This window comes from Oncorhynchus mykiss, chromosome 16 (genome assembly GCF_057628025.1).
Source record: "Oncorhynchus mykiss isolate SJ-2025 chromosome 16, ASM5762802v1, whole genome shotgun sequence".
In the NCBI taxonomy this organism is placed as follows: domain Eukaryota; kingdom Metazoa; phylum Chordata; class Actinopteri; order Salmoniformes; family Salmonidae; genus Oncorhynchus; species Oncorhynchus mykiss.
In genome coordinates this window covers 62,117,953-62,144,379 of record NC_143037.1, presented here as the reverse complement: position 1 = coordinate 62,144,379, position 26,427 = coordinate 62,117,953, and the positions used below count along the sequence as shown (strand labels likewise).

Genomic DNA, 26,427 nt, shown 5'->3' with positions numbered 1-26,427 from the left:
TTGAAACCTTTCATTAAAAAAAAACTTTTTACTTTAATAATATAAAAATACAATACATTCAACTCTTTAAGAAAAACATCACACCATGACTATTTACCTAAATAATAATGTGGAATGCTAGAGAGTCATCATATAACAGCAGCAATAAATACCAGTTAATTAAAATGTGTTTTTTAATACGTTTTTCTAGACAGAAGAATTCATTGCTAAATCTGTGTGACCTCATCCTGTTCATTCTATAGGGTTGTTCATCTGAAGATTCACTTTTGCTGCGGACTATAGTGATCTTCATAATCCCATCCCTGAAATAACGTTCATGAGGTTTTTGGCCTGCCATCATATGGGCGGAACATTACTCAGAAGAGCAAGAGTGAAACTGAAGAATAATTGTGAGATGGATGAATTGATTCTAGACCAGTTTGGGGAGGTCAGTTGGGTTCATCGATGGGCCGACGGCAGTAGGGACAGCAGTTGTGCTGAAGCACAAGCAGCTCATAGTCTTCACTGTGGAACATCTAGAGGAAGCACACCAGAGAAGACAGGAAGCATAGGTCAGAGAACACAGAGCAGAGCAAGGATTCTCTAAGGAAGGTAGCAGAGGCCAGTAACACAACATCTAGCACTGCCAATAGCAACATTTTATCCAAATCTAACTCCTGGTAAAGGAAACACTGCAGAAAGTTAAAATAAGTGAAAGATTAAGGCTAGAAGAGAGATTCTGCCAGAGTGCCATGGAGAGCCAAGGTGTGTGTGAGGGTAGTGTGTCATGTTTTAAAGATTATAATCATTTTTCGCCTCTTAAGTACAGCACCTGGGGGTGAGTGAGTGCGTGATTGGGGTGAGTGAGTGCGTGATTGGGGTGAGTGAGTGCGTGATAGGGGTGAGTGAGTGCATGATAGGGGTGAGTGAGTGCGTGATAGGGGTGATTGAGTGAGTGATGGGAGTGAGTGAGGGCGTGATAGGGGTGAGTGTGTGTGTGATAGCGACGAGTGTGTGTGTGTGATAGGTGTGAGGGGGGCATGAAGCGCAATGCTGTGTGTGTGTGTGTGTGTATTCCATCTATTCAGTACCTGGAAGCAGGAGGGGCACATGGTGATGCTGACATCAGGCAGTAAGGAACGGTAGTACTCCCACTGCAGGGGTTTGGGCCAGCGCTTAATCAGGACATCCCTCCTGCTCATAGACCTCAGCACGGAGCGACTCACCACCACCGGGACAAAGTCAGAGCCCCCCTGCTGTTAAGGAGATACACACAGGTTCACCTATTAGAATACACACAGGTTCACCTATTAGAATACACACAGGTTCACATATTAGAATACACAAAGGTTCACAAATTAGAAAAGACACAGGTTCACATACAGTGGGGCAAAAAAGTATTTAGTCAGCCACCAATTGTGCAAGTTCTCCCACTTAAAAAGATGAGAGAGGCCTGTAATTTTCATTATATGTACACTTCAACTATGACAGACAAAATGAGAAAAAAAATCCAGAAATCACATTGTAGGATTTTTAATGAATTTATTTGCAAATTATGGTGGAAAATAAGTATTTGGTCACCTACAAACAAACAAGATTTCTGGCTCTCACAGACCTGGAATTTCTTCTTTAAGAGGCTCCTCTGTCCTCCACTCGTTACCTGTATTAATGGCACCTGTTTGAACTTGTTATTAGTATAAAAGACACCTGTCCACAACCTCAAACAGTCACACTCCAAACTCCACTATGGCCAAGACCAAAGAGCTGTCAAAGGACACCAGAAACAAAATTGTAGACCTGCACCAGGCTGGGAAGACTGAATCTGCAATAGGTAAGCAGCTTGGTTTGAAGAAATCAACTGTAGGAGCAATTATTAGGAAATGGAAGACATACAAGACCACTGATAATCTCCCTCGATCTGGGGCTCCACGCAAGATCTCACCCCATGGGGTCAAAATGATCACAAGAACGGTGAGCAAAAATCCCAGACCCACACGGGGGGACCTAGTGAATGACCTGCAGAGAGCTGGGACCAAAGTAACAAAGCCTACCATCAGTAACACACTACGCCGCCAGGGACTCAAATCCTGCAGTGACAGACGTGTCCCCCTGCTTAAGCCAGTACATGTCCAGGCCCGTCTGAAGTTTGCTAGAGAGCATTTGGATGATCCAGAAGAAGATTGGGAGAATGTCATATGGTCAGATGAAACCAAAATAGAACTTTTTGGTAAAAACTCAACTCGTCGTGTTTGAAGGACAAAGAATGCCGAGTTGCATCCAAAGAACACCATACCTACTGTGAAGCATGGGGGTGGAACCATCATGCTTGGGGGCTGTTTTTCTGCAAAGGGACCAAGACGACTGATCCGTGTAAAGGAAAGAATGAATGGGGCCATGTATCGTGAGATTTTGAGTGAAAACCTCCTTCCATCAGCAAGGGCATTGAAGATGAAACGTGGCTGGGTCTTTCAGCATGACAATGATCCCAAACACACCGCCCGGGCAACAAAGGAGTGGCTTCGTAAGAAGCATTTCAAGGTCCTGGAGTGGCCTAGCCAGTCTCCAGATGTCAACCCCATAGAAAATCTTTGGAGGGAGTTGAAAGTCCATGTTCCCCAGCAACAGCCCCAAAATATCACTGCTCTAGAGGAGATCTGCATGGAGGAATGGGCCAAAATACCAGCAACAGTGTGTGAAAACCTTGGGAAGACTTACAGAAAACGTTTGACCTCTGTCATTGCCAACAAAGGGTATATAACAAAGTATTGAGATAAACTTTTGTTATTGACCAAATACTGATTTTCCACCATAATTTGCAAAAAAATTCATAAAAAATCCTACAATGTGATTTTTGTCTGTCATAGTTGAAGTGTACCTATGATGAAAATTACAGGCCTCTCTCATCTTTTTAAGTGGGATAACTTCCACAATTGGTGGCTTACTAAATACTTTTTTGCCCCACTGTATTAGAATAGACACAGGTTCACATATTAGAATACACACAGGTTCACATTTTAGAATACACACATACTGACCCCTTTCATTTCTACCCTCCCTTTAGTTTCACCTCCCTCCCTCTATCCTCCCGATCCTCACCTCAAAGCTGAGTTTGGCCATGAAGGGGTCCTCCTCTGTGTCTTCTGTGCCATCATCCAGCTTCAGAGACTGGGACTCTGATACAGTTAAAGAAGCTGCTCCTCTCACATCCTCCCTTTCATACCCACCCTATCACTTCTGCTCATGGTTCTCTGTTCTCACACACACTCACGACGTACGGTGCATTAGGAAAGTATTCAGACCCCTTGACTTTTCCACATTTTGTTACATCACAACCTTAATCTAAAATGTATTCAATTGTTGTTTTTTTCCCTTCATCAATCTACACACACACACACACAATACCCTACATTGACAAAGCAAAAACCTTTCTTTTTTTTTTTGCAAATGTATTAAAAACTCAAAAATTAAATATCACATTTACATACGTTTTCAGACCGTTTACTCAGTACTTTGGAAGTGATTATAGCCTCCTGTCTTATTGGGTAGAACGCTACAAGCTTGACACAGCTGTATTTGAGGAGTTTCTCCCATTCTTCTCTGCAGATCCTCTCAAGCTCTGCCAGGTTGGATGGGGAGCGTCGCTGCACAGCTATTTTCAGGTCTCTTCAGAAATGTTCGATCAGGTTCAAGTCCGGGCTCTGGCTGGGCCACTCAAGGACATTCAGAGACTTGTCCCGAAGCCACTCCTGCGTTGTCTTGGCTGTGTGCTTAGGGTCATTGTCCTGTTGGAATATGAACCTTTCCCTCAGTCTGAGGTCCTAAGCGCTCTGGAGCAGGTTTTCATCAAGGATCTTTGTACTTCACTCCGTTCATCTTTCCCTCGATCTTGACTAATCTCCCAGTCCCTGCCACTGAAAAACATCCCCACAGCATGATAATGCCACCACCATGCTTCACCGTAGGGATGGTGCTAGGTTTCCTGCAGATGTGACACTTGGCATTCAGGCCAGAGAGTTCAATCTTTGTTTCATCAGACCAGAGAATCTTGTTTCTCATGGTCTGAGAGTCTTTAGGTGCCTTTTGGCCATCTCCAAATAGGCAGTTATGTGCCTTTTACTGAGGAGTGACTTCTGTCTGGCCACTCTACCATAAAAGCCTGATTGGTGGGGTGCTGCAGAAATGTTTTGGTACCCTTCCCCAGATCTGTGCCTCAACACAATCCTGTCTCGGAGCTCTACGGACAATTCCTTTGACCTCATGGCCTGGTTTTTGCTCTGACATGCATTGTCAACTGTGGGGCCTAATAAAGACAGGTGTGTGCCTTTCCAAATCATGTCCTATCAATTGAATTGAATAAATTGAATCCAAGTTGTAGAAACATCTCAAGGATGATCAATGGAAACAGGATGCACCTGAGTTTAATTGTGAGTCGCATAGCAATGGGTCTGAATACTTACGTAAATCAAATTTTTAAAATTTCAAAAATGTCCGTTTTCGCTTTGTCATGGGGTATTGTGTGTATATTGATGAGTAAATATATATTTAATCAATTTTAGAATAAGGCTGTAACGTAACAAAATGTGGAAAAAGGGAAGGAGTTTGAATACTTTCCGAATGCACTGTATACCAGACTCATGCAGTCACTTTATTCAACCAACATCGGGAAAAACATGTCAAAGAGAGCAAGGTACTTTGAAAAACGATATATCCAAACTACTTTGTGATAAATTATTACATCTAAACAGATCCCTCTGCAGTCAGATGTTAACATAATGTGTCATTTAGCCTATTAAACACAAAAACTAGATTTCAAGTGAGAATTAGGCCGATCTGATGCCAAAACAGAAAGGAAATGGCTGCCTACTTCACCAACATTTTATTTTCGCAAAAAAAGTAGTGAGTAGCTCCATTAGTTAGCGACAGCACTACATGGCTATAGTATGTAATTAACTACTGAAAACACTGCCAAGATTTGAATTTAGAACAACTACCACCAAGCTACTGCAACATGTAGTTGAATTACTAGTTGAATAACATATAGTTCACTACTCCCCAACACTGTGTGTCAGCTAATGCAGGTTACTCCCAGGCAGAGATGTCTCTGAGGTGTTAGTGTCATTCTGTCAAGAGAGAAGAGCCCCTCTAACTCTATTACATCTAAGATTACTCCTGTTTGACAGCTTAAGGTGCTGGGCAGAATCAGAATCAAGGTTCTGGGCAGAATCAAAATCAAGGTGCTGGGCAGAATCAGAATCAAGGTTCTGGTAAGGACACATACTGTATGTAATGTGTGTCTGTATGGAAACATGTATGAGCACACAACCTTAACATACAGACTATTCACATTAGGTAAAACTGGTCATGAGAAATGCATAGATGTTAGTGGTGTACACTGCATCAGGTAAAGGATACCCCCACTGCTCATCTCCTGCCAGCGAGCAGCCTTCCTGTCAATGCAAGGGACTTCCAGGTCAATGAGAGACACAGCCTCCTCATCACCGATACCCTTGTCCAGGTAGAACTGCACCAGAGGAAGGACCTCTACAGTACAGAGATACAAAATTAATAACACACCTCGGAACCAAACATCCACTTACAAAGAGACTGGTGTCAACCTACCGTATGAAGATGCTGAATAGATGAAGGGCTGTTTGCAGTTGATACACACACTGCCCTGGCTGTTCAGCAGGGGGTTGTTGGTGGAGCAGCGGTAACACATGGGGATCAGGTCCTGGGTTACACACATATACACATTTGTGAAAATACACAAAGTATAACATACACGGTCCACTAGAACTTTAAAAAAGTAAATATACACAGACACGCATGTATGCATGCAAACTCACACCTCATTGTCGTGGTATGGTTTGGAGCGGACGGTAAGGCTGCCCAGATCCATTGACTCCTGGAAGCGAGAGGGAACGTGGAGTTCCTGGAGCTTCTCATAGGCATGTCTGGCTAGTTTAAACGCTCCCAGGGTTCTGCTCTGCTTGGCCAACGCATAAAGAGTGTTACTGAGACCCATTGTCAAGGGCAACAAGGTGCTACAAGTAGACATTGCCCTTAGCAACAGATCTGGGGTCAGTTTACTCTCTTCAAATTGAATCCTAACTACACTACATGATCAAAGGTATGTGGACACCTGCTCGTCGAACAGCTCATTTCAAAAGGATGGTAATTAATATGGAGTTGGTCCCCTCTTTGTTGCTATAACAGCCTCCACTCTTCTGGGAAGGCTTTCCACTAGACGATGGAACATTGCTGCGGGGACTTGCTTCCATTCATCCACAAGAGCATTAGTGACGTTGGGCAATGATGTTGGGTGATTAGGGCTCGCAGTCAGATTTCAAATTCATCCCAAAGGTGTTTGATGGAGTTGAGGTCAGGGTTCTGTGCAGGTCAGTCAAGTTCTTCCCCACCGATCTTGACAAACCTTTTCTGTATGGACCTTGCTTTGTGCATTGTCATGCTGAAACAGAACAGGGCCTTCCCCAAGCTATTTCAACAAAGTTGGAAGCTCAGAATCATCTAGAATGTCATTCTATGCTGTAGCGTTAACGATTCCCTTCACTGGAACTAAAAGGCCTATCCCAAATCATGAAAAACAGCCCCAGACCAATATTCCTCCTCCACCAAACTTTACAGTTGGCACTGTGCCTTCTGGCATCATGGGAAAATATAGAGAAATCAGCCAAATTATAGACCTCCACAAGTCTGGTTCATCCTTGGGAGCAATTTCCAAACACCTGAAGGTACCACGGTCATCTGTACAAACAATAGTACGCAACTATAAACACCATGGGCCCACTCAGCCGTCATACCGCTCAGGAAGGAGACGCGTTCTGTCTCTGAGAGATGAACGTACTTTGGTGCGAAAAGTGCAAATCAATCCCAGAACAACAGCAAAGGACCCTGTGAAGATGCGGAGGAAACAGGTACAAAAGTATCAAAATCCACAGTAAAACGAGTCCTATATCGACATAACTTGAAAGGCCGCTCAGCAAGGAAGAAGCCACTGCTCCAAAACCGCCATAAAAAAGCCAGACTACGGTTTGCAACTGCACATGGGGACAAAGTTCGTACTTTTTGGTGAAATGTCCTCTGGTCTGATGAAACAAAAATAGAACTGTTTGGCCATAATGACCATCGTTATGTTTGGAAGAAAAAGGGGGATGCTTGCAAGCCGAAGAACACCATCCCAACCGTGAAGCACGGTTGGCAGCATCATGTTGTGGGGGTGCTTTGCTGCAGGAGGGATTGGTGCACTTCACAAAATAGATGGCATCATGAGGAAAATGTATGTGGATATATTGAAGCAACATCTCAAGACATCAGTCAGGAAGTTAAAGCTTGGTCACAAATGGGTCTTCCAAATGGACAATGACCCCAAGCATACTTCCAAAGTTGTGGCAAAATGGCTTAAGGACAACAAAGTCAAGGTTTTGGAGTGGCCACCACAAAGCCCTGACCTCATTCCTATAGAAAATGTGTGGGCAGAACTGAAAAAGCATGTGTGAGCAAGGAGGCCTACAAACCTGACTCAGTTACACCAGCTCTGTCAGGAGGAATGGGCCAAAATGTACCCAAGGAAGCTTGTGGAAGGCTACCCGAAATGTTTGACCCAAGTTAAACAATTTAAAGGCAATGCTACCAAATACTAATTGAGTGTATGTAAACTTCTGACCCACTGGGAATGTGATGAAAGAAATAAAAGCTTAAATAAAACAATCATTCTCTCTACTATTATTCTGACATTCACATTCTTAAAATAAAGTGGTGATCCTAACTGACCTAAGACAGGGAATTTGTACTAGGATTAAATGTCAGGAATTGTGAAAAACTGAGTTTAAATGTATTTGGCTAAGGTGTATGTAAACTTCCAACTTCAACTGTATAGTGTATTAGGGTAGGACAGGCCAAAATGAACTTATTGCCTAATGGAAATGTCTTCCGACTCTAGAACAAGAACTCAAGATCGGGGACTGGGCACACAATTGGCACTACACACTCATCAGAGCTGTGTATGTATGTTAAACATAGCCACTGCCAGCAACCACAAGTCCTATTCTCTCTGTTTGGCTCTGTGATGGGTACACTGATCCTCTCTAAAATAACTACCTTGGCTTTTCCTTTAAAAGTGCTGTGATTAGAGGAATGTATACTTGTGTGTAAGTGTTTGTGTAATCATCCTTGCATGTGTGTGTTTGAGCACAGGAAATTGCTGCCTGTTTGTATTTGTAAGGATTGAGATTGTTGTGCACTGAGGAGCCCTTGGAGAAAGGCAACACCAGGTCAATGACTTGCAGCTGCAGAAGCCCTGTAACTGGGATTCCTCCACTAGCTCCAACAGCTCTCCTCTCTGCTCCTCCAGTCCCAGTATCAGGATTGCTAAAAACTCATCTACGGTTCTGTGATGAATGTGATGCTTTCCGTGACGTTGTGCCACATTATTCAGACCAGAGCCTGCTAAGACCATAAATCCTGGTTCAAACTTTTCCGAGCGGCACCGTGTGGCCAGAGAGGATTCCAGCTGCAGAGCCCTAATTTCTTTCTGGAAGCCTGGTATTTCCTTCCCCATGCTCCTACCCCTTTTTCTCTATGTATATGTGTGTGTGTGTGTGTGTGTGTGTGTGTGTGTGTGTGTGGGGGGGGGGGGGGGGGGGGGTAATCAGTGGGTTTGTTTTGGTAAATGAAAATGTGCCTCTTTCTAGCGTCTTCTCTTCCTGCCCATCTCCCTTCACGTGGTCGTGCTGGTCTGTTTCCTCTACCCTGTTTGTTCCGTGGAACCAACTTCCTCTCTCTCTTTTTCCTTAATGTTCTCTATACCTCACCAGGTAATCAGCCTGTGAACTCTATGAACATTTAAGGTGACATTGGACACATAGATTTGAGCATACTGGTTCCGACCTGTAGGATTAATTTTAACATTGGAAGGATACACTTTGGAGATGCCCAGTGGCACGTCCTTGGTGAGGTTGTGTAGGAGGTACCTGGAGATGTTAAAGAGCGTCTCAGGCATATGGGAGCTAAAGGGTTCATCCTGGAGAAAGGAGAAAAGAGAGAGAGGAGGGAAAGGTAGCAAGAAGGGGGAAGAAGGGAGGCAGAGAAGGATGGGAGAGAGAGAGGGAGAGAGGGAGAGAGGGAAATAGAGGCAGGTAGATGTAGCAGAAAGGGAGAGGGGATGCAGAGAAAGAGACAGAAAATTAGAGGCAGGTAGAGTACCAGGGGGAGGCAGAGAGAGAGAGAGAGAGAGCATACCAACATCAATCAAATACACACAGCTTTGGGCATCTTTGTAAGAGTCTCAGAGGCACAATGATCCTGTGTCTGTCCCTCCCCCTCTTCTTCTCCATCTCTCTTCTTCTCTCTCCTGCCTTAAACACTAGTCTGAAGATGATGAATAGCCTGAGCTGTGCCACAGACTCCCTTCACAGCACAGAACACTGCTCTCACAGGGGCTAGGTTCAGAGGCAGGGAGTGTTCATTAGCGTACAGCGCCAGCTAGCTCCCATGGTGTTTGATGGCTCAGCACAGCCAGGTGCCTGGGAGAGTTAAAGTGAGGTATAGAAGGTTCCTGCTCTGGACTCAATCACAGGGATTCCTCACTTCAGGGGTGTGGCTAGTACTCTGTGTGTGTGTGTGTGTGTGTGTGTGTGTGTGTGTGTGTGTGTGTGTGTGTGTGTGTGTGTGTGTGTGTGTGAGAGAGAGAGAGAGAGAGAGTGAGAGAGAACACAGACAAAGGCCAGAAGTACTGCAGCCACAGCAAACCAGCCTAAAGAGACAGAGTGCTTATAACCAGGCATAGCTTGTTTAGAACCAAGCACTGGCGAGGGGGGTGGCGCTGCTGGTGGGAGGGGTTATCCTGATTAATTATCAACCACAGGATTCCAGAAGCATTTCCTATTTCAACTAAGGGACTGAAGGGATTTTTTGCGGTCTACCTTTCTCAACTCTCTCAACCCCGCCTATTCTTAACTTCTTTACTTTTCTGAACTCAACCTCAACTTAGTCTTAACTATACTTACTTGGCTCTACTCTGTCCCTACCTTCAGCTGTGGTGAGCATCTTACTGTGTAACGCTGTATTGAGTGGTAAACATGGTAGAGCTCAGCCAGGTGCTGGAAACGCTTGAACTTCTTCAGCATCTCCTCCTTCCTCTCCTCGTTTTCTGTGACACACACACATGCACCCCGCACCCCGCACCCCCCCACACACACACACACACACGCACCCACACACCAAAATCAAAATGAACCAGTTACAGTAGGAATTCAGTGGTGATAGTAGTAAGAGGTATATTGGTGTCAGTAGACCTACGTACCCCTAGCGATGTCCAGACACTGCATAGAGAGCATCCAGTAATAATATGCTGCGTCATTGAACCTGCTCTCCACCACGGCATTGTGGGTAAGCTGTTCCAACACCTTCACAGCCTCGCTCTGTCGGCCCGCCTTGTGGAAAGCTGCGGTGGGAGGAGAGAAGGGAGGGAAGAGACTTAATTGCAGCGAGGAAGGGGGAACATTGCGAGCCAGAGCGGAGCTTAACACTGCTTCTATTGCATGGACAATAGAGTTTCAGCCTTATAGGAGCTGAGCCCTTTCCCATTATACCCCTTTCATTCTAAGGCTGCAAGAGTTGAACAATATCACAGACACACACTTACACACCAGGGACAATTTGTACTTAACGTATTCGAGACAATGTTTTCCTCATTTTTCACTAGTAACCACAAACAGACATCTTCTAAAACAAACCCACTCCCAAATTTCAAACAGCATGCCACTTAGAAAGCACAACTCCAATAAACATGTGGTCGTTTCCATGCAAAAGGACCCATGAGCACCAATATGTGACGTTCATAGGAGCATGCCACACGTAGGCTTTTATGATATTAACTCATGCAGAATTAAGTGTTTCTTGCTGTAAAATGTAATTTTTTATCGGGAACAGGAGTGGAGAAATATGATTTATTTCTTTCATCTTGAGAAAATGCAAATGTGCAATTAGGGACTGTGCTGTGTAGACTAACCCTGCAACTTTTTTCAGTGACATAAAAGCTGACAGCATTTCACTTTCAACCACATAAAATATGCATCGAAGACAAACTCAAAAACATGTTGGATCGTTTTCACAGCTTTTCATTTCCTTAATATCGATCAACAAACTGATGTCATTTGGAAATCTTGCACGGAAAATCTCCCCATTCCCTAAGTGTCTTTGGCATGCGAGAGAAGCAGAAATGAATGAGAAAAATGTACCGATGTCAACTGGATCGTGGATGCTATATTCATTCTATCGATTTATGACATTCTGGTGAGCATGGCTTTATTTAATATTCTAGAGCATCAAGTAATGACAGACAATTATGAATATTATGTTTATTTATGCATGCAGGGATGGAAACTCATGAGCGGGATTTCAAAGGTGCATGTAAACTGATCCTAAATTAGACCTAAACCGGAATATGAGCTATTATCTGGAATACGCACGTAAACCTACCCACGAGTCCCCTCTCTTTCTATTTACTGTGACCAGCATCCTGAGCCACTGAGCACCGGCCGACACCGGTCGGTGTCGGACATCAACGGATGCTGAAAAGTAGTTGAAATTTGGTCAGTCCACCGGTCAGTTTTCCGGTCCAATCCGGACCAACCTTGATTTCAACGTCCAGATATCTGATGACCGGACCAAACTGTTTCACAGTTTTGAACAACACATTACAGTAAGGCACAGTAGGGTACAGTAAAGAAAAGTACAGTCGAGTTCAGTACAGTACATAGTAGAGCACACTTGAATACACTATAATGTACTGTACTGAACTATACGCTACTTTACTGAACTATACTCTACTTGACTATGCTGTACTCTACTGTTCTGTGTGGTATTGTACTCTATAGTGCTGTACTTTGATGTCCAAACGTGTTAAACATACTGTAGACGTCTATGGATGGCTCAGATTTGGTGCGGTCCAACCCAACAAAATGTGGTCTTGTTTGGTGGTGGCCCTGATTAAAATAATAGCCAGTGTGTAGGATAATACCCAAATATGCAAAGGAGGATATTGCATATTTCTACCTTTGTGTACCTATTTAGGATACATCACCATGAAGGTAACGACATTCATATCCATAATTATGCATTCCTGTGTAGTACAGATCAGGGTCAAATTATGACATTTTGTAACCATAATTCTGTTATCAGGTGTAAATCCACTTCAATTGCAATAACCAAAATATATTTTTAGGTGTCATGTCATCGCTGACACCACATTCTTTCTGCAGACATCTTTTAATATTAATTCGGAGCAGATCTTTTTTGGGGAAAACGAGGTCACATAAAAAAAACTGAGGCAGATTTGACAGAAATTATGTTACCAAATTTTGCATTATTATAAAATGTTTGGTGTGAATTGTTAAAAGTAGTCTTTGTGAATGGAGTTATATGGTTTGTTAAACTTTGAAATCAATGTTTTTTGTTTGGAATACATTTTAAAGGCATACTTCGGGATTTTGGCAGAGGCCCTTTATCTACTTCCCCAGAGTCAGATGAACTTGTGGATACCATTTTTATGTGCTAGCAGATACCTATAGACTTCCAGTCATTATGTTAACGCGTACTAGCATTGGCTCGCGAAACCCACCTCTAACTTCCTTCAAACTGGACACAAGAGACATAATTTGGTATCCACAAGTTCATCTGATTCTGGGGAAGTAGATACAAGGGCCTCAGTGCCAAAATCCCAAAGTATCCCTTTAATTGAATTGCCCATGTGTCCTATACACACACATACATACAGCTAGACACACACACACACACACACACACACACACACACACCCTCTCAGTTACAACAATGTTACGTTGGTGAGGAGTTACAGTCAGTGACCAGTCAGCCCTGCCAGGTGAGGAACCACCAGGGTACAATGCTACAGGGGCCTAAAGTCAATTACAATCACTGTGGTGGTGGCACAATACAGCATTACTCCCCCACTAAAACACAATACAGTCAGCACGACGCCAGATTACTACCAGGCTGAAACACAGACAGGCCTGTTCAACTCTATACTATATTATGCAGGATGGATTGGATACAGCACTCAGGGTTTTTTATGGATCAAAAAGGAGCTTAGGCGTGTGGCAGGGGGTGCGATTGGCTCGTCGGTGCTGCTGATTTTGAGAGAAATTGTTCTCAAATGTCTACATGGAGATGAGAGAAATTTGGTCAGTTTTAAAGCTAATTTCCTGCAATTCTATGCATTTTGCCGTGGCTAATGCTGTGTTATTTTGCTCAAACATAATAATAAATTATATTGCAAAATTCATTGTTTTTGGAATTTCTATTCTCCCTGAATGTCTAGCTCCCCCCAACCCCCCTGAAAAATCCCTGGTACTGTACATTAATAGGCATGCAGGGATCATAATTATACACTGAGTGTACAAAAGATTAGGAACTCCTTCCTAATATTGAGTTGCACCACCTTTCGCCCTCAGGAAAGCCTCGTTGGGACATGGACTCTACAAGGTGTCGAAAGCGTTCCACAGGGATGCTGGCCCATGTTGACTCCAATGCTTACCACAGGTGTGTCAAGTTGGCTGGATGTCCTTTGGGTGGTGGACCATTCTTGAAACACACAGGAAACTGTTGAGCAAAAACCCAGCAGCGTTGCAGTTCTTGACACGCTGAAACTGGTGCACCTAGCACCTTCTACCATACCCTTTTTGGTATTTTTGTCTTGCCCATTCACCCTCTGGACACAATCCATGTCTCAATTGTCTTCATCTACACTGACTGAAGTGAATGTAACAGGTGACATCAATAAGGGATCATAGTTTTCACCTGAATTCACCTGGTCAGTCTGTCATGGAAAGAGCAGGTGTTCTTAATATTATGTACACTCAGTGTACAGCCATGTGGTGATGACAGTTCTTCTGCTCACATGGGTAATCATCATTAAGAGCTGCTTGTTATAGTGCTGATTGGAAATATACATGGCATGTAACACTGTAAGCAGTCAGGACTTGCTCTGTCTCTAACTGAGGATGATGTTTTACAGTGAATAGAGAGAGCAGCACTGCAGAGGGAGGAGTGAAGAACGCTTGGATATAACAACACGGGCCAAGCTTGATATGGATTCCATATGTACCCTATGTTATACGAACTGACAATGCCCTTACAGCCCTCTGTGGTTTTCTATGATACATTGATATAGTTCTGATTCCAGAATGATCTGAGATATGCTCAATGTTAGGTGCACAAAATGGGATTTTTATAGAAACTAGTGATAAGATGTTTCAGCCGACATGTTCTTGGCAAAGTTACCACAAAATGTGGGAACATCAAACATCGAGCTCCTATAACATATTGGGATGAGCATTCTCTCTCTTCTCTTTCTCCATCCTCACCTTTCTGTGCCTCCTCAAAGCGGTCGTTCTCAGCCAGCCACTGAGCGTAGGGCACATAGACGTCATCTTTAAACTGGGCATGTTTCTCCACCAGAGCGAAGGCCTGGGGGAGAGAGGGGAAGAAAGGCTCAATCAGATGCCTTACATATAACCAGATTATATCACTTAGAATGTTTATTAGGTTTACTGTATCGTCTGTCTTTGAGGCAATATGCCCAGGATAATTTGCCTAGAAATTGTCAGTGATTATTAACACAGGCTTTAAAACAGACACATCTAGCCAAAACATTAACAGAGCTCATTACTACTGTCATATGTTAAGGTTAGCATATTAGACTGATTTCATGTCATGGTCAATTAGTGTGCAGCTATGGTTGTTTGAGTGACATGCTGTAGTAGAATTGTATGACAGTAGCCTACAGAGGCATACCTGCCTGTCATCTTGATTGATTAACCTAATTGTCCAATAGCAAGACTTTCATTAAGCCTTCCACCTTCTCTTTTTCTCGTCCTTTCTCTCTCTCAGAATCAAATGAACGAACGGGTGAGAAAGCTCCTCAGACGCTGTGCATGATTCATACAATATGAATGGGATTTAATGTTGTAGTCTTTTGGCATTCTCTCTGTTTCACAGTGGAAATCACACGTTTGCTCTCAGTTCCACTCATAACTCGCTTAAACACTTAGAACATTTAGTATTTTCTCCATGTCTCCCCAGCTAACACATAACATTCTGAGAACCATATGTTTCTTAGAGCTTGGTTAGAGTGTGGTTGTCCTATGGTTATTTTACATACAACCTTCCCACAACATTCTGGTAATGGTGCAGGATAACCAGCTAGCACATAACGTTCTGACAACCTTATGTTTCTTAGGTGGGAATTTCAGTACTTCAGCGTAATGTCTCCTACAGGTTTCCTCATTGTTCTATTTAAAGCAATGCTCTCAAATTGCTCCAAGAACAACGTTCTTCTGTGTGAATTTCAGTACTTCAGCATAACGTTTTCTGCAGGTTTCCTCATGGTTCTATTTAATGTCATTTTCTCAGAACATTAAGAAAACGACCCATAAAAAACACAAGTAAACATTATTAACGTTCAAAGAACGTTCTAAGAATGCTATTTATATACATTCAATTTTCAGCGTTACCAAAACTCTATCCTCTATCTTGTTAAGTGTGTTCAGGTGTGTTGGCCCCACCCACTAATTGGCCACACCTAAACTTAATGAGTGCTTGTTTCAATTGAAATGGGGACTATTTTGAATAGACAAAAATCAACAGCTTTGTATGAGTTAAAAAACATTGGCATGCTACAGTAGCTCCATGCTAGTGGCGCAGTGGACTAATTCCATGGACAGAGAACAGAAGATCACAGGATCAAATCACACGGATACCGTGGCAAAATAAAAATACAAATGTAATGTGTTTACATGACTAATGCCTAACCAAATTCATTTCCATGTGTCCTATCTGTTCTTGGAGTTCAAAACAGTTAACCCAAAGATAGCTGTGTTATTAAAAATCTTATTGGAATGTTCTCAGAACATTATTTAATTACCTTCAAATAACCTATCATTTCAGTTTTTAGAACAATAATAAAATATTCCCAGAACCTCCCTGCAACCTAAAAATTTGCATTCCCTGAACAGGCAAAATGTTCACTTCCATTCTCAGAATGTTTAAAATATTTATGGCTTTGTTCCCAGAACTAATGGGAAACCAAAAACGTAAGTTCCCACAACTTCCAAATAACCAAATCTGCTAGCTGGGTCTGTGGTATGCGCTGCTCTGATGGGGCAGTTGAGTCAAAACAGAAACAAGTTCTTAGCTAAGGCTCTTTAGTGCTTTGGACCGCTGGGTGCTTCTCACATTCTAGTCATCCTAGGCAGAGCTTTAGAGGAAATCTCTAGCTTGGCTGGCAGCTTTGCTCTGGTTTTATAGAACATGGTTTCAGTTTGTATTGTTCCAGTAAATTTGCAGTGTAATTTTCTTTGTTCTGGGTTAGACCTACACTAAATGGCTAAAAGTATCGTCATTCCAAAATCCTGGGCATTAATATGGAGTTGGTCCCCTCTTTGCGGCTACAACAGCCTCCACTCTTCTGGGAAGGCTTTCCACTAGATGTTGGAACATTGCTGCGGGGACCTGCTTCCATTCAGCCACAAGAGCATTAGTGAGGTCAGGCAATGATGTTGGGCGATTAGGCCTGGCTCATCCCAAAGATGTTCGATGGGGTTGAGGTCAGGGCTCTATGCAGGCCAGTCAAGGTGTTACAAACGGATTTTGACAAACCTTTCCTGTATGGACCTTGCATTGTGCATGGGGGCATTGTCATGGTGAAACAGGAAAGGGCCTTCCCCAAACTGTTGCCACAAAGTTGGAAGCACAGAATTGTCTAGAATGTCATTGTATGCTGTAGTGTTAAGATTTCCCTTCACTGGAACTAAGGGGCCTGGCCCGAACCATGAGAAACAGCCCCAGACCATAATTAATCCACCAAACTTTAGAGTTGGCACTATGCAGTCGGGCAGGTAGCATTCTCCTATCATCCGCCAAACCCAGATTAGTCCGTCGGACTGCCAGATGGTGAAGGGTGATTCCTCACTCCAGAGAACGCGTTTCCACTGCTCCAGAGTCCAAAGGCAACAAGCTTTACACCACTCCAGCCGACGCTTGGGATTGCGCATGGTGATCTTAGGCTTGTGTGTGGCTGCTCGGCCAAGGAAACCCATGTCATGAAGCTCCCGACGAATAGTTGCCTCCGGAGGCAGTTTGGAACTTGGTAGTGAGTGTTGCAACCAAGGACAGATGATTTTTCCACACTACGCACTTCAGCGGTCCCATTCTGTGAGGTTTTGTGGCCATTGTTGCTCCTAGACGTTTCCACTTTACAATAACAGCACTTACAGTTGACCAGGGCAGCTCTAGCAGGGCAGACATTTTAAATTTGACAAACTGACTGGCTGGCATTCTATGACAGTGCCACATTGAATGTCACTGAGCTCTTCAGTACGGGCCATTCTACTGCCTATGGAGATTGCACGGCTGTGTGCTAGATTTTATACCCCTGTCAGTAACGGGTGTGGCTGAAATAGCCGAATCCACTAATTTGATGTATGAGGTATACTTTCTGATGAGCCAAGTAAGATACAATACTGTAGCTGTGTCCAACAGGTGTAAGGACCATAAGTGAAATGTGAATGGTTCTGACTGACCTCATCCCAGTGTCGTGCCTCCACGTGCAGATGCACCAGGGCCTGCAGGTCTCCCATCTTGGAGTAGGTCTCAGAGGCATAACCATGGTGCTTCAGCTTCTGGAAGTAGGCCGCACACTTAGCCAGTGGTTCGCGCTCCGCCTTATCCAACTTACGGGCTATGTCAATCAGCCTGATAGGGGAGTTGAGGAGAGATGAGATCAGATGGAGTGGGAGGGTGTGTGTGTGTGTGTTAATGTGTGTAGTATGGGAAGCTGTCGAGCCTGATAAAGCTTAACGGGGCCAACCAGTCTTTCCCTGTATTTGTTATGCTGGGCCTGCCTTAGCCTAGGTGGTCTGGGCCAGAGTGGGGGTGTGATTGACAAGCAGCAGACACTGGGTCAGAGAGGGAGCCCGTGGGGAGCCCTGATAGGACCACAGGACCAGCCTTATGTATCTGCCTGCTTCCCAATCACACACCCACCACGCTTTCACATGACACCATGACTCACAGGAGGGACAAAGAGAGGAGAACCAAGAGCTGTGTGGGTATGTATGTATGTACAGTGGGGCAAAAAATAATTTAGTCAGCCACCAATTGTGCAAGTTCTCCCACTTAAAAAGATGAGAGAGGCCTGTAATTTTCATCATAGGTACACTTCAACTATGACAGACAAAATGAGATTTTTTTTCTCCAGAAAATCACATTGTAGGATTTTTAATGAATATATTTGCAAATTATGGTGGAAAATAAGTATTGGTGGCTGACTAAATCCTTTTTTGCCCCACTGTATGTATGTATGTATGTATGTGTGTATGTGTGTGCTACCCACATGTCGACCCAGCCGTGTTCTCCTATGATGTCGATGGCTTTGAGGTGTTCTCCTGCAGTCAGGTACATCTGAGCAGCGGCCCGCGGCTCCTTGCTGTTCTTAGCCCAGTCGGCCTGCTTGGACATCAGCATGCGAGTGTTTTTAGGGTCTGCCGCGCCCACAAACTCCTACAGAGGGACAGGAAGAGAGGGAGGGTGGGTGAGACAGACAGGCCCATCTGGGTCAGGGCCTGGAGAGGGGGGACATGGAGTCACATAAACAGGGCCAGGATTCTCCCGCTGGTGTCCTCCAGCGCTAAAATAAATGGCCTCGAGGAACAGATGGCCACACAAATATACAGCAGCCACAAAAAACGCACACACACACACACAGGGGAAAGGAATTAGGCCTGTGTCATCTGCTACTGTGAACACACACACAGTGACCACTCCACACACAAACACACTAAACACGAGATTGTCTCAACTTCAATTGACCCCTTCATCAAAGAATTCCCATTCAACAACTGACACTTGGAAGCGTGTAATGCTACTCTCTCTGTGTGTGTGTGTGTGTGTGTGTGTGTGTGTGTGTCTCTGTCTGTCTGTCTGTCTGTCTGTCTGTCTGTCTGTCTGTCTGTCTGTCTGTCTGTCTGTCTGTCTGTCTGTCTGTCATTGGAATAGCATACACACCCACAGCCCTGCAAGGCGGGATGCCACCAAGCTTAGATGATTTATTTATTTTGGGGGGGGGAGTGGAGGTTGGGTCCCCAAGATAGCATAAGAACACATCATAAGCCATGAAATGTATTTATAGAATTACAGGAAATTAGCTTTAAAACTGCAAAAAAAACGTGCAGAATAGCAGGAAATTACTTCTAAAATAGCAATCATTTTTCAGAGCCTCATGGTAAAATATTATGATATTAGCAAATAAACCTGCACATCTTTCCCTATGCCCCATGGCAAAAAAATGTTTCCTTAAAAATATGTATTTATTGAAAAAATGTAAATGGTGTGCGAGTGTGTATTGCCGGGATGATATATAGCGAGACATCTAGCGATGTATGGGAAGATGAAAAATGTGGAGGAGGTCTGCCAATGTACAGGTCCTCTATTTGGCATAAGTACACAGTGAGTGAAAACACATGCTGGGATCACCTCTACATGCTCCCGTAGTTTGAACGTCTGTGTGTGTGTGTGTGTGTGTGTGTGTGTGTGTGTGTGTGTGTGTGTGTGTGTGTGGGTCTCACATGTTTGAACATTTTGTATGTAGAGCCTGTGTGCAACGTGCATTAGTGTGTGGGTGTACAGTATAGGCACATTCAAACATTCATCGAAGGTCTGTGAATGTCCAATGTCTAACACTCACCTTTAGCCATACTTGAGGTTATGCGAGTGTGCGAGTACTTGTACTCACCTTAGCGTACTCAAACATGCGCAGGTCCGTGTACATGCTGAGAGCTCTGGAGTCCAAGCCAGTCCTCTTGTAGAGCCTGGCAGCCTCGTGGAATTTCCCCTGGTAGGCATAGACATCCGCAAGGAACAGCTCAGTGTCGCTCTCACCTCTCTTCTTCCTCTCCTGCCAATCCATCGGCATGGACACAGAGAAAGACATGAGCTAACAAAGTGGAGTCAGTTTCACCCTGATACTCCACTATCAGTCCATAGTCTCACGTACACCGAGTTTACAAAACATTAAGAACACCTTCCTAATATTGAGTTGCAGGCCCATGTTGACTCCAATGCTTACCACAGTTGTGTCAAGTCGGCTGGATGTCCTTTAGGTGGTGGACCATTCTTGACACGGGAAACTGTTGAACATGATAAACCCAGCAGCGCTGCAGTTCTTAACACAAACCGGGGCGCCTGGCACCTACTACCATACCCCGTTCAAAGGCACTTAAATATTTTGTCTTGCCCATTCACCCTCTGAATGGCACACAAACACAATCCATGTCTCAATTGTCTCAAGGCTTAAAAATCCTTCATCTACTGTTTGAAATGGATTTAAGATCAATAAGGGATCCTAGCTTTCCCTGGATTCACCTGGTCCGTCTATGTCATGGAAAGAGCAGGTGTTCTTAATGTTTTGTACACTCAGTTTATTTCATACAGTATGCACACACAGACACAAAGGCTGTTTCGTGGAATTCAATGATCCATTGTTTCCATGTCTACACTCAACACACAAAAAGAACTGAAAGTCCAAAGCAGCCCTTTTTGAACTCAATATTAACTCATTGCTAGGTGACAATTAAGAACCTTACTGTGATTGTTTTCAATCAAAATAGCTTCTTAGCAAAGAGCAATTTCTCAAGCAAGAATTTTGCTGGGACTGTCTGGGAGTGGTCTGAGTGGGGAGGGGAAAACAGAAAACTAGCTGTTATTGGTCTATTAACTAATTTACCGCTTGGTGATGTTACCAGGCAGGCCAAAACTCCATCCCACCAAAACAGGCTGAAATTACAGGTGGTCTTTTCAAATAGCTCTTAGACTAAATGTGCATTATCATATTTTTCACAATTTCACAGTATTACTCCAACCTCATAGTGTGGAAATATATAAAACACAGGAAATTCCGTTTTAGACTCCACTGGGCCTTTAATCAGGGAAACAATTCCAACAATTCCCTTCCTCTGTCTCACCTTGATGCAGTGGCGTGTATTCATGGTGCCAAAAAATGTACTAAGAAAAAAGTCATTAAATCATTTATTTTTCGTCTCTCTGTGTTTTCAGAATTTTCCTTAAATTCACAAGAGGCTGAATATACTGTATCTCTCCAGAGAAAGCATCCGAGTGAGCGAAACAGCACTCCTCTGTCTCCGTATGTGTAGGCCAGATATCTGGTCATAAAGAGTATGACATTGTTGCAGCACCATAGCGTTGAATGCAAGGGAAGCCAGCGACCAATCACTGAGTGAGCTCAACTGTGAATGGTCCCTGGCACACCAAAGAAAAGAGAAGCCAGTTTAGATTTGGCTTCACTCCTATCACAGAGAAATACATCATCGATAGAAACAACTTGAAATGTTGCATCTCGTTATGTTGTTGTCCTCCGGTGGCTAGCTAGCTAAACTTGGCCCTTTCCTAAATTAGCCATGGGTGGAGACAGGGATTTGGACATGTGGTTTTAGTTAAATCCCCATACTGGCCAATGATTATAATGGGGATTCTGATCCAACCATAAACTGCATTGTGCCCCTGGCCTGAGAGGATGGATGTTCAATATGTAACTAGATGTAGAAGGCTAATGTTAACTAGCTAACGTTGTCCATGAAAGGAAGTTAGGCTAGCCAGCAAGCATTTTAGCCAGGTAAATAAAAATGATATAAAAGTGTGTACTGTATGACAGTACATAGACTGTTTCGTCAACATGAAAGAGAGGAGGATGGCATTCATTGGCGTTTCTCTGCAAGTAGGGTGAGTCAACATATTTTTTTAACTTGCACAAACGCACACACACACACAAATCAGAACCAGGGAGAGCCACACCATAAATGTTTTTTGGTATTTTTTAATTGTCACTGTATTAGACTAAGCATAGGTGATTAGATGATGTTGACTTGTACTAACTCTCCACGGTTCTAAATCAATGGTTGTTTAGTAGTCCGAAAATGTAGGAAACATGTACTTTCTTGACCATGCTGTAGAACATGTAACTATTGGTTACATGCATTCATTATGCTTTGTGGACTTCACCAGACAGAGGTTGCTCTCTGGTTTTGTGATGAAATAAAGGTGTGATTGAATTTATTTTGCCACTGTCTTCTTATTGTCTCGGCCTTAGGTCTATATATCACGGTCGCAAGGCATATGAACTAACAGGTTATAGAGCAAACAACGCAATAATCACAACAGATATGTTGTAATATGGCATTTGTTTCTGGCTTAGCTTTTTACCCATGCACCGCTACTGCTTTGATGATGTCATGGGCAGCTCTGGTCAGCCAGTAAATCCATCCTGATTAAAGCTATGTGGTCCGTTCTGTTTTCTACAGCCACAAACTCTGATCTTGGATTCATACAATTCAGACTAATTCATTATTCATGTGAGGGGAGTGTGTCTGTGCCATATTGTACCTCAATGCTGTTGATGAGCTCCAGGTAGCGCAGGTCTCGTACTCTGATGAATGCCTGAGAGAGGGAGAGACACACGTGTAAACAGAATGAGTGGAACTCTTACAGTACCCAGAGAATCCACTCAGACCACATCCTTCAGCTATTCTATCACACTAGTCAAACTAGGATGAGAGAGGTTCAACATACCAATAGCTTCAGGCTGCACCATCTAGTGATGGACACTAGCATTGCAGTGGTTCCTGGTTGAAAAAGTGTGTGTGTGTGTGTGTCTGACCTTCTTAGAGGTGTCAAAGTCGAGCCCCTCCAGTGCTTCCGTGGCCAGATCCCTCCAGTCACTGTCAGTCACACCCAGGCAGGCGATCTGATAGGCCTCCTTGAACATCCTCCTCTCCAGATACTGGTACATGGGAGCCGACTAGGGAGAAGGGAAAGGAAGAGGGAACCAGTCAATTCAACATATAATTAGAAACACAACTAAACAGAAGAAAAATAAAGCTCAGTTCTTCAAGTATTAGTCTTCCAGCCCACCTGAGGCACCTCCACGGCAGACATGGAGTACACGTGCAGGCAGAAGATCTTGGAGCCGTTGTAGCCCACCACGAAGCCCTGCAGCTTCTGCTGATGCACTGGGAAGTTACTGGCCTTGATGTTGAGGTAGCCACTGCCTGAGAAACACAGCATGTCCTCACACTGGGTGTTCCAGGCTACGCTGTTAGCATTGGGCTCCTGGGAAGTAGGGAAGGAAGATCACAGAGAGAGGGAAGTCAGGGGAAACAGAGGCGAAGGAAAGGAGTGGGACAGCAAGGGAGATGGGTGTTACACTTTACCCCCACAAACATAACCTGTGAACCCTCATTTTAATTTGAAGCCACCTCGACCTTGGCCTTAATAACTCGTGACCCCTAACCTCTGACCTGGAAGAGCAGCTCCTTGGTGTGGATGTCGTAAACCAGGCAGGTGTTGTGTTCGTCCACCACAGCCAGCTTGCTGCGGGATGTACTCATGTCCAGACAACGCACAGACGTAGACTGCTTCAGCAGTGTGATGGCAAATGGGTTGTCAACAAAGATCTTTAGGATCTGAAGAGAAAATTAATACCATAGGATTTGATTGAATTGAGGCACAGGAAATAGCATCTCAATAAGACTAACCTGGATAAATACAAGTAAGTTAGCTAAGAGTATGTGTGTACTGTATGTCTGTCTGTCAGTCATACTCACAGCTCCATTCTTCAGCCCCACCAGTAGGCCCTCTCTGCCCGGTGGGCCACCAATCACTTTGATGTAGCGAATCAGAGACTCCATAAGCCACTCCTTCTCCTTGATACTGGTGAAGGACAGACACTGCAGCCTCTTCTCCTGAAGAGGAGGGTCAGAGAGGAGACAGTGACAATTTGCCTGACAACTCGCTACATACTGTACTTCATTCTGAGATACTTCATTCTGCCATCATTGAAGTAATTTGTGGTGATGTCAATATGAGGGGTGTTGTACAAAACAAAGTCATCAGCGATAATTTCTAACCAATCAGAGTATCAAAGGCATTTACGAATTTTCAAAACCCTGCTTTACCCATATGTGTTCTGGATCTGACCCAACTCATCGGTTTCTGGGACTAATCAGAACGTCTAGAATGTGTTTGCGTTCTAGAAATCATTGGGGAGGTACTTAGATCCAGACTCATTGTAGAGAAGAAACTAACGTCTGTGGGCGTGGCATATCTTTAGGCCAGAGTAAGGAGTTTAGATAGCCAGACAAAGTAAGAATACCACCATGTTAAAACACCGGAGCATCAAAAACAGGCATATCTATTTAGTATATTTTATGCATTATCTGGCCACTACTGTAATTCATTCATCACTACTATTTTGTCTACTTTTAATAGTTTACACTTGCTCTTAATATATCCTTCTAATCTTTCTATCCATATTTTTCATTCTCATTCAATTCTCTGTGAAGATAAAGTCTGATTTGATTTGACACAGACAACCACAGCCCGGTCAGAGGTTAGACAGTCTTAACAGAGAAACCATCAGCCTCAGTTGGTGAAGCTGTAGCAGGGCTATTAGAGGCAGATTTAAAGCACTTCTGTCACACACACACAGATTTAGGGGAAAATAATACACAGAGTTAACTCCGGACTGCTCCCCCTCCCCTCCTCCTCTCTGTCAAACCACAGAGACACAAACCAGAGAGGAAACCACCAGAGACATCCAGCCAGGTTCCACAGTGCTGTGTTGGTAACCTCTCACTCCTCCCCGCCTCATTTAGGCTTTCTGATTGCTGAGGAAAAGAGACTAAGTGACAGAGTCTCTATTTTTTTATGTCACCTTTATTTAACCAGATAGGCCAGTTGAGAACAAGTTCTCATTTCCAACTGCAACCTGGCCAAGATAAAGCAAAGCAGTGCGACATAAACAACACAGAGTTACACATGAAATAAACAAATGTACAGTCTATAACACAATAGAAAACTATATATACAGTGTGTGCAAATTAAGTAAGATTAGGGAGGTAAGGCAATAAATAGTCCATATTGGCGAAATAATGAACATTAAGCAGTTAAACACTGGAGTGATAGATGTGCAGAAAATTAACGTGTAAGTAGAAATACTGGGGTGCAAAGGAGCAAAAAAAGAAATAATAATATGGGGATGAGGTAGTTGGGTGGGCTATTTACAGATGGGCTGTGTACAGATGCAATGATCTGTAAAGTTAGTGAGGGAGATACGAGTCTCCAGCTTCAGTGATTTTTGCTATTCTTTCCAGTCATTGGCAGCAGAGAACTAGAAGGAAAGGCAGCCAAAGGAGTAATTTGGGGGTGACCAGTGAAATATACCTGTTGGAGCACGTGCTACGGGTGGGTGTTGCTATGGTGACCCGTGAGCTGAGATAAGGCGGAGCTTAACCCAACAAAGACTTATAGATGACCTGGAGCCAGTGGGTTTGGCGACAAATATGAAGTGAGGGCCAGCCAACGAGAGCATACAGGTCACAGTGGTGGGTAGTATATGAGGCTTTGGTGACAAAACAGATGACACTGTGATAAACTGCATCAAATTTTCTGAGTAGAGTGTTGGAGGCTACTTTGTAAATGACATCGCCAAAGTCAAGGATCGATAGGATAGTCAGTTTAACGAGGGCAGCATGAGAGAAGGATGCATTGTTGTGAAATAGGAAGCCTACGCCCTTAAGCTGGGATAGGCAGCTAGATTCAGCCGCGGGCCGATTTTTATCAGAGCGGATGGTCGGGGGCCGGGAAATAATTATAATAATTTGTACACTGGAAATTGACCACAACTAAGCCCATACAGAGGTTCTATTGGATTACATTGAGACATAATCACATAATGTCTCTTTTTTTATTTGTGGAAATACTTGGGAACAGATTTCCATGGTAATTGTACAGTCTTTTTTAACAACAAAAATAAATAAAAAACCTTCAAAGAAAAAAAGAAATTGATATTTATTTTTTTACCAAAAACTTTGGGGGTCCCAATAAAAAAAACTATTGCGGGCTGTTTTTTGCCCACGGGCTGCCTGTTGCCACCCCTGCCCTAAAGGAGCACAGATACAGCTGGAGCCTATAAGAAGGATAGGAAGAAACATCTGGACGACCACTGGCTCTAACCATCCATCTCTGGCCTCTCTCTCTAGGGTGTTTTGGAGTAGCGACGCAGCGCTAACCGCTAATTCACTGGGTTTCAAATATGATAACAGCATGCTAATGTCTCTCGGCAGGGTCTTTCGCAATCTGTCACAGATGCATTAGTATAATTCACATGAGACGATGTCTCTGCAGGCCAGTGTTACGGAGTCAGGCCAAATAGTTTGTGTTGGTATGGCACTTTAGGGACATGCTTATAACGGAGTGTTTGAGAAAAGCCTCAAGCCAAAAGCAAATCCCGGGACAACAGTTATTAATCAAAGTATTTAGTCTAAATACAGACATTAATGT

At 43.6% G+C, this 26,427-nt stretch overlaps 1 protein-coding gene across 7 annotated transcripts in view; it reads right to left on the bottom strand.

The window, feature by feature from the left end:
* Window positions 1–8: 8 nt before the first annotated feature.
* ift122 (intraflagellar transport 122 homolog (Chlamydomonas)) overlaps window positions 9–26,427 on the bottom strand; it is a 31,918-nt gene continuing 5,499 nt past the window's right edge. For 2 of the 7 annotated variants that reach the window (XR_016487027.1, XR_016487026.1), the window contains 18 exons: window positions 23,691–23,828; window positions 23,385–23,549; window positions 22,999–23,196; window positions 22,745–22,885; window positions 22,471–22,524; window positions 19,808–19,969; window positions 18,410–18,576; window positions 17,598–17,769; window positions 14,382–14,484; window positions 10,301–10,441; window positions 10,026–10,147; window positions 8,919–9,019; window positions 5,828–5,993; window positions 5,599–5,710; window positions 5,392–5,520; window positions 3,076–3,152; window positions 1,071–1,262; window positions 9–515 (listed from right to left, as the gene is read on the bottom strand). Coding sequence is in view for 4 of the 7 variants with exons in the window: in XM_090201584.1 (XP_090057710.1) it covers window positions 429–515; window positions 1,071–1,235; window positions 3,076–3,152; window positions 5,392–5,520; window positions 5,599–5,710; window positions 5,828–5,993; window positions 8,919–9,019; window positions 10,026–10,147; window positions 10,301–10,441; window positions 14,382–14,484; window positions 17,598–17,769; window positions 18,410–18,576; window positions 19,808–19,969; window positions 22,471–22,524; window positions 22,745–22,885; window positions 22,999–23,196; window positions 23,385–23,549; window positions 23,691–23,828 (2,400 nt within the window). In the remaining 3 variants the exon portion in view is untranslated. The remainder of the gene's footprint in view (window positions 516–1,070; window positions 1,263–3,075; window positions 3,153–5,391; window positions 5,521–5,598; window positions 5,711–5,827; window positions 5,994–8,918; window positions 9,020–10,025; window positions 10,148–10,300; window positions 10,442–14,381; window positions 14,485–17,597; window positions 17,770–18,409; window positions 18,577–19,807; window positions 19,970–22,470; window positions 22,525–22,744; window positions 22,886–22,998; window positions 23,197–23,384; window positions 23,550–23,690; window positions 23,829–26,427) is intronic. The other 5 variants (XR_016487028.1, XM_090201584.1, XM_090201585.1 and 2 more) reach the window with 5 other exon arrangements.